General features: G+C 36.3%; 2 protein-coding genes across 3 annotated transcripts in view; one reads left to right on the top strand and one right to left on the bottom strand.

Moving 5' to 3' along the window:
- LOC106952177 (G2/M phase-specific E3 ubiquitin-protein ligase-like) lies at positions 1 to 5,729 on the top strand. Of its 2 annotated transcripts, XM_015040141.1 has the most exons (13): positions 1 to 24; positions 414 to 552; positions 896 to 1,202; positions 1,492 to 1,574; positions 1,691 to 1,743; positions 2,312 to 2,354; positions 2,476 to 2,564; positions 2,771 to 2,872; positions 2,987 to 3,297; positions 3,429 to 3,607; positions 3,882 to 4,051; positions 5,064 to 5,278; positions 5,406 to 5,729. In XM_015040141.1, the coding sequence occupies exons 3-13, from the start codon at positions 911 to 913 to the stop codon at positions 5,639 to 5,641; spliced, it is 1,773 nt and encodes a 590-aa protein (XP_014895627.1). In that variant the 5' UTR covers positions 1 to 24; positions 414 to 552; positions 896 to 910; the 3' UTR covers positions 5,642 to 5,729. The 2 variants fall into 2 exon arrangements, with proteins under 2 accessions (XP_014895627.1, XP_014895626.1); XM_015040140.1 differs by having other exon boundaries at positions 7 to 552.
- Positions 5,730 to 5,819: 90 nt separating this feature from the next.
- LOC106952175 (uncharacterized) overlaps positions 5,820 to 7,786 on the bottom strand; it is a 5,491-nt gene continuing 3,524 nt past the window's right edge. Inside the window, exons 2-4 of the mRNA XM_015040135.1 lie at positions 7,197 to 7,773; positions 6,326 to 6,544; positions 5,820 to 6,243 (exon numbers count right to left, since the gene is read on the bottom strand). Of these exons, the coding sequence (XP_014895621.1) occupies positions 6,036 to 6,243; positions 6,326 to 6,544; positions 7,197 to 7,773 (1,004 nt within the window). The 3' untranslated portion in view covers positions 5,820 to 6,035. The remainder of the gene's footprint in view (positions 6,244 to 6,325; positions 6,545 to 7,196; positions 7,774 to 7,786) is intronic.

Here is a 7,786-nt window from a genome sequence, read left to right on the forward strand (position 1 = left end):
TGGAAGATACTCCACAATGTTCAAGTAAGTTAAGCATAAAGAAGTATTTATCTGTCATATGGATGTAGTAACTTGCTTATGCTAGCAGGACTCCAGACCGCGTCCACTGTGACTTACGTTGTTCATTGTAAATGCAATTAAAAGTAAAAACAAAACAAAACAAACAAAAAACTAGATATAGTTCAGCAGCATTGTATTACATTATTAGTAAGGTCCGTTACAGCCTTATGCACTTTTTCTAGGGTAATTTGAGTCCTTCTGGTTATTTTGCACTGTGATCAAGCTTGCCGCCTTTTCGAAGCGAACCCGCACTCAGTTTAGACATGTGCTGACTTTACGTCAGTTTGTAATACATATTATTGTCTGTTTGCATGACTGTGATGTGCGACATTTTTTCTTTAATTTACTAATAGCACAACAGACTGTCCGATCCTGCTCTGCACCAGTCCTCAACACCTTCCTTGAATACAGAAAAAAAAAAAACAAGAGGAGCGACAAAAGTATTCTCTTGGAAGAAAGGGGTTAAAGCAACAGGAAAAAGTTAAAGTTCGGGTAGGTCGGTTATGGCTCAGTCCAAAAACAAGCAGCTTTTAACTAATAGACTTGCTTAAACAAAGTACTGTGTAGCAAAGCTTTCAATTAATAATCACCCAAAAAAATAATCATCTACTAATTAATAATTGAGTAATAATATTAATAATTATGGAAATAAAAATCATTGTTCTGTTTGTATTCAAATCTGCATTTCAAAAGAAAAATCTTGAAAATGACAGATATTAATAGTTAATTTATCTATTTGGATATTGTGACATAATACAGGAGTAATTAAAAACAATTGACTGCTCCTTAAAAAAAACATTGCTCAGTCTTACACATATATTTGTTGTTGTTTCAGATAAATATTGGCTTGATGGTAATTCAGAACAACCTTCTAAAGCCACAACGTGGAAGAACAATTTCACTGGCAACAAACCCAGATGTCTCTGCCACACCTCTGCTCAATCTTGCGGTTAAAAAAATGAAGGACTTCAACAGAGATCTAAAGGACGAACCTTTCCTCCTTCTGTACCCAGATGGGACAGAGGTGGCTAATATCCCTGGGACACAAACACCTTTTTCCCTTTCTGCTTATAAGGCTGAAGTGGGCAAGTCTTACCAAAGGATAACTCTTTTCCTCTGCTCGACAAGGGATTTTGAAGAAGGTAAGCTCAGATGTTTGTGTGTACTGTTTGGATCATTTAACTAACTTCAATAAATCAACATTTTAAACTACAATTAAGCATTAGTGGCATGAACCAATGAAGTAAAAAGTATACATAGATTGGCTCCTACGTATCAAGTTACTTCCCAGAAACTTGATAGGTACACACTCATTTATTAGTTTTTACCAGTGCTGTGTTTGTGCTTCCAGATACAATAGGATAGTGGAATGAATACGATACCATCACATAGTAGAAGTTAAGTTGGCTTTTATTTTCTCTTGTTTTGCAGCTGGAAAATTGTCAGACTTGTCTGATTCTGACCCAGAGATGATTATTAGACAATCCTCAGACTTTGATCTTGCTGATACACTGGTAAGTGCAACTAAAAACGTATTTGGTCTGTCATTTGTATTTGGTTGTGCATTTTACCTAAGCTTCGTAGGACTATGTCGGTGTTTGTATGTGAAATTGTGTTTTATTTTCTTCAGCCAATGGAACCCATTGATGAAAGTAGTCCTGTACAAAAGGTGGCAGAAACAGAGTAAGTTAAATTTTAGGGACATATCATGGCATGGTGTGGGTATGTGTATCAAAAGTATTATAGCCTTTGCAGAATTTTTGTACAGTATGTTCCTTTAACATGTTGAATGTGGCTATTTGTAAATTATGAGGTTATGGGAGCATGTCCTGTGAAGTATTTGTATTTTATTTTTTGTTCAAAATGCTTGTTTTTAAATGTTGAATATACTTGCATGGAAATAATCATTAGACCACCCTTGCTTTCTTCAATGTCTGATACATTTTACAAGTATACATTTGTTTAGGTAAATGAAACACAGAAAACTTCAAAAGAGTTTCAGTCAATAACTTGTGTCAAATTATTTTGCATGTTTTTTGCCATAATGAGTGAAATCACTTTGCTTCTGTAGCAATGGCATTGTACTTCCAAAAGCGCTTTTAGGCATTCCATGTTTTAATTTCTGTCTGTTTTAGTCAGATGATGCACAAAGGACAATAAAGCAATAAAATCACCAAGACATTGAAGAAAAATGGGTGATGACTGCATATGTTCAAAATACCCATTAATATGTTTTTCATTCTCCTCTAAGGAATGGTGTTGGGGATATTGTGCTTGCAGATGAAGTACAACAGGTACAAAGTTTTTATTAACTCACACCGCAATCCACAGATTTTTATTTTAAACCCTTAAGTAAAATATTTGAATATTAGAATCAGTCATTAAGTTTTACTCTTGTCTTTTCTCTGTTTTCAGGTTATGGATGTGGATAACCTGGTGTCTGGATTGCCTGGCAACAATCCAGGCACCAGTCAATGTCCCACTTTCCAGAGCTCCTGTTACAGGTGTGTAGGGGCTTATGAAACAAAGAAGGGTGTGTGTAGTTTCATCATGACAAAGTGATACTGATACATCTATTGTAAATGTATTAACTTTGGATGTTTTATATTTAACTTCTGACATAAATTGAATGTTTCATGAATGAAAGTTGGAAGTACTTCTTTGTACTTTTTTTCCTCATCTATATTGTGTGCATGTTTTTGATCAACAGAGACTACACCGATCTCTTCGAGCCGATTATTATTGAAGATGACGATGAGATCGAACACTTTACAGAAGACAAAAACCATGATCTGCCACCAGCAGAATATGTGTTAGTAATTTTAATATTTTGTCTTAAATTTACCACCATCCTGGTACTGCACCTAATTACATAATGCTAATTGTGATCAATCAACAGTTTTAAAATGAGTTTTTTTTTGTATAGGGAAAAAGATGTGCAGCCACATGACATTATTGCAGAACTGGCCATGGATATTGACCACAAGAAAGTCAGCCGGTTCAATATATGTCGGAGTGATGTGTGGGATGGAGCTGTTCGGGGCTTTCAGAGGAGCACATACTCTGACAACAATGATATGTTCATCAAATTTAATGATGATGCTGGCTTTTTGGAGGAAGGGTTGGACACAGGTGGCCCGAGGCGTGAGTTCCTCACGCTTCTTATGGCCGTTCTTAGAAATCGCCCTATCTTCGATGGACCTACCGAAAGCCGCTACATTGTGTGCAATTCCAGAGGTGAGTCATATTCGGGTTAGTGAAGAGGTAAGACTTCTAAAATCAAAATTTGCTAAACACCTGCTTATATTTCTGTCATAAGCAGATCAAAAATGTAATTACCTACAGTAATTATGTGCTCTGTACAACAGCTGCCAGGGAAGATGAGTATTTTTTAGCAGGAAAGATGATCGCTGTATCGATTGTACATGGGGGACCGGCACCACATTTTCTCTCAAAGAATCTGGTCAACTACTTGATAGGGAATCCGAGTTTCAGCGCCACTATTGAAGATGTTAAAGATGAGGAGATAGGGAAAGTTCTAAAAGAGGTAGGAAATGACCAAGGCTTAAGGAAAAGATTTATTGTATGCCAATTGGAGATTATTTTTACATTCAGATTTAGATTATGAAATTATTATAACAAAATAATAGTTTTGTCAAAGCTTGACAAATTGGTTTGTTTTTAAAGAGCCAATTACTGCCTATCTCAACAGATGTGAAATCACAAACACAAAAAATGTTTATGCTATTTTTATATTGATAACAAAGTAGTTGTCAAATTGATAGGTCTGTACTTCTTATAACAAACTGCTTGTTTTATAGGTCCTGGAAGCTGAATCAGATGAATCTCTGCTAAATGTAATTTTGCAAAACAGCGGGATGTTCCAAACTGCTGGCTGCTTCAGGGGTGTGAAGGCTTCTGAGAAGAAAGCTTTCATAGAGGAGTATCTCAGATGGTACATCCTTGACAGAAACCACAGTGCCATTCAACGGTAAACAGTGAGCTATTTATGGTTATAAATATTTTCAAACAATTGTAAAGCTTGATGCTCAAAATTCAATATTGATGACATACTTTAAGTTGTTCATACCTGCCACCGACTTTATGACACTGTAATTTACTATGAAAAAGTAATTTGGTTTAAAAAATTTTGATCAAATTAGATATATGAAATTACTTGATCAGATATCAAATTTAACCAGCTTCTTTCTTTGTTTTTCTGTTTTATCTTTAGTTGGTAATAGATCTTTGTGTGCCCTTCTGAAAAATTGAGTGAAATACTGGAATATATTGTGCAATAATTTTTAGAGATTTTTTGGTATTATCATTTTGTTATTACTTTAGTTCATATTCAGTCTAATGTTAATCAGTATTATTGTGATTTTCAGTTTAAAGTGTTCTCTTCCTTATGTGTGTATGAACTGACCTGGAGGTCAGGACTGTCTGTTTCCTCTTCATGTGAAACAGTTAACTCTCTGTTTCCCAGACCTTAAATTCTTATCAACCAGAAAAGCTTGGTCATAAAATTCATATACGTTGTCTGTGGTTCTTTTATGTAGGTTCGAGAAAAATACCCATCAATACTTGTTAAATTCTTAGTTTCACCACTTGTATCATCCATTCAGAATTTTAGGTACAATAGCCATTGTCTTCTTTGTACTCATAAATAAAACATTTTTTTCGAATCATTGTTTATCATTACACAAATTGATCATATACATGGCATATTAAGATTTTTTCAATGTGATTTATAAAAAATTAAATGTTGCATGATACAATATCAATTTGTTGCTGTGAAAACTTTTTTCTTGTTTAAATTTGATATTGTGTTACTTTTATTTTTGAATTTTGCAGCACTGTGAAAGATTCTTTACTTTGTATATGTAGTTTCTTTTTCCCCTGTACATATTGAACTAAAATCTTGTTCACGTTTACACAGGACTTCGAATAAATCATATCTATGCCACGAATAAAATACATTGCTTATGTTTCTGTCCTAACAGATTCAAAGATGGTCTGGGAAGTCTAGGGTTTTTTGCTGCACTGCAGAAGCATCCCAGTGTCCTTTCCCCAGTCCTGTGTTTCTCTGCCAAGGCCCTGACTGCTTCAGACTTGGAGACGATGTTTAAACCAGTTCTCAGCCCAGTAGGAAGCAATAGGCAGCAAAAGGAGGGCAAAACAATCGTTTTCTGGGCAGATTATTTGCTTGATTGCGAAGGTTAGTAAGGACGGATTGTGTTTTATTCTAAAATTGGGCTTTTTGTTTGTTTAATTGGGAGAACATCAGAAATAAAATCCATTGTGCAATGAATTATCTATTGACTACATTGTTTATCATCTTTCAGAGAAAACAACTGCTCTGTCTCTGGAGGAAGTCCTCATGTTCTCTACAGGTCTCGCAGCGATTCCACCAGCAGGCATGATGCCATCCCCACATCTAGAATTTCTGAGTGATTCACCTTTTCCTCTCGCTAACACCTGTGCAAACACACTCAAACTGCCGCTTTTGGATTCTTACACTGCTTTTAGGGCTAACATGGACTTTGGGATACAGAACGCTCCGGGATTTGGATGCTACTGAAACAAAGATTTCTTGCAGTCTTGTTGAATATGAAACATTAAAAATACATAATTTGATATGTTTTCACATAATTTAAAACATAGCAATGTTTTGCCACCTAGACATAGACATAAATGTTAAATGTGTTACAAAAACCTATTTTGTTTTGAAAAACCTTTTTCCTGTTCTTTTCTTTCTCGCAGCTGTAAAACCAATAGACTACTCAAAACTTTGTTAGAATTGTATTAAGAGTGTAATGTGCACATTTTATCTTCATAGTTCACACTGAATGCACAGTTTGGTGTATAAAAAAAGTTTAATGCACTTGTTGCTGTTCTGAGTAACAATGAAGTTTCATTTGAGCAAAATGAACAGGAGACAAAATATTAAACAATTTGATTCTCGTTGTTTGTGTCTACAGTCTCGCTATGTCCTTGAGCAGGAAATACAGTTCCATAGCTGACTCCCAGTCTTCTGACTGCTGTTGTCCATGTTGTTGCATGGCTTGCTGTAGGTATTCCTCAATGTCTTTATCACCACACAATTCTGTCACCTGACTTGCTTCTGGGAAAACATCCAGATCGCTGTCCTCAACAGGAAATCCACAATCTCTTGAAGCATATCTGCAAAGTCAGAATATAAGTCAAAGAATTGTGACAGATATGTTCTATATTTGAAGATGAAGTAGATGAAGATGTTAATTACCTGTGAGGCAAGAGATAGAGTTTGTTTGGAATCCCCCCAGGACAAGATGCAAGTCTGCTTGGCCGTATCCTGTGACTATTCCAGAGATCTTTGCATTCATCCAGGTCTTTCTGCAGAACTCTAGTGAAGCAGAATCTGACCAAGCACTGATGCTCATGGGTTCCGTTGAAGTGTCCGGAGTCTCTTAGATCTCCAAACAAGTCCATCCAAAACTGAGACCTGAGGATACATTGAATTAGAACAGGTTCTGGTATATTTCATATTAAAATGGTTAAAAGATTGTCTGTGTTTTTCCATGTCCATAACATTGAAAGTAAGCTTTAAATGTATGTCAAACTTAATATTGCGTACTACATTTCCACGTATAAACCAAAACTTTGTATAGCATCTATTACAAAAAAAATAAAAAATTCTACTTTGGGAATTTTAAATTTTTTTACTAAAGCCTTATAAAAATAAATGTTTAAAACAAATTCAATATGGCATGTAAACTGTCAAAACGACAGCGATGTGCCTCAACTCCTTAGGTACTTCCTCTGTAGTTGTCATGACAACAATAAACAAACCACAAGCTTAGCACTAGCTTTCACCTCATCGGTAATTTATTAGCAGTAAAAGTACGTTACATATTACACCATAACAAATTTTGAGTACACAGATATGTAATATAGAACTTACTCCCCAACTAGCAAAATTTGTTTAACATATAGCTTACGTGTATGTTACTTAAGTCAACAGAACCTTGTTTTACACACAAAGAGTTTGGACGTACTTTACAAATCCGTTTAAACTCAGACTGTATGCTTCCATGGATTTCAGGCAGTATCAGCTTTCGCTGTACTTCACATCTGAAAAACAGACATGTACCCACCTTCCTCTTCTGAAAAAAGACCACCATGACTCGATGCGTTGATTCCCTGTGGATGATCCGTAACTGTGGCTTGATGATCCAGCATAATAATCCGTATGCGCATGGCGGAGGGTACACTGTATTGCTGCCACAGTCCCGTTCTCTGTGCCGAGGTCTGTTCGTAGTCTCATTGGTATCACTCCAAGACTCTTGACACAGTTTATATAATGCTGGGCAATGACAGAAGGATTGTTGTTTGTTGACCCACAAACAAGCCACATCATTCTTCTCGAAAAACCATCAATGCATACTGAGATGGCCAAGCCGAATGGCTTCAGTTTGTCGTAGCCATCTACATGCCATATGTAATTGGGCCCCATAGAATGATACGTGCGTCTTGTAAATCTCCTGTGAGTCCTCAGAGCGATGCCTTGGGGATTCAGCTGCCTCAGCAGTCTCATTACAAGATCACGTTTAACTCGTAGGTTGTGTTTTTGTTTCAGAACTTGCCACATGGTCCGATAGCCAAATAATTGCCCTGGTCCTCTCAGCTCGGTCATAATGGCACGCCTCACTTCAGGAAGTGGAGAGTAGTTGCCTCTTCTATGCAA

The sequence above is a fragment of the Poecilia latipinna genome, unplaced genomic scaffold (genome assembly GCF_001443285.1).
Source record: "Poecilia latipinna isolate Pla-1442-1.1 unplaced genomic scaffold, P_latipinna-1.0 Scaffold497, whole genome shotgun sequence".
NCBI classification, from domain to species: domain Eukaryota; kingdom Metazoa; phylum Chordata; class Actinopteri; order Cyprinodontiformes; family Poeciliidae; genus Poecilia; species Poecilia latipinna.

Excerpts from the sequence above, each read along its gene's own strand:
- LOC106952177 (XM_015040141.1), top strand. The coding sequence starts at position 911 with ATGGTAATTCAGAACAACCTTCTAAAGCCACAACGTGGAAGAACAATT. Across the intron at positions 2,355-2,475 it reads TTGCAGATGAAGTACAACAG|GTTATGGATGTGGATAACCT; the intron begins GTACAAAGTTTT and ends CTCTGTTTTCAG. Across the intron at positions 2,565-2,770 it reads TTCCAGAGCTCCTGTTACAG|AGACTACACCGATCTCTTCG; the intron begins GTGTGTAGGGGC and ends TTTGATCAACAG.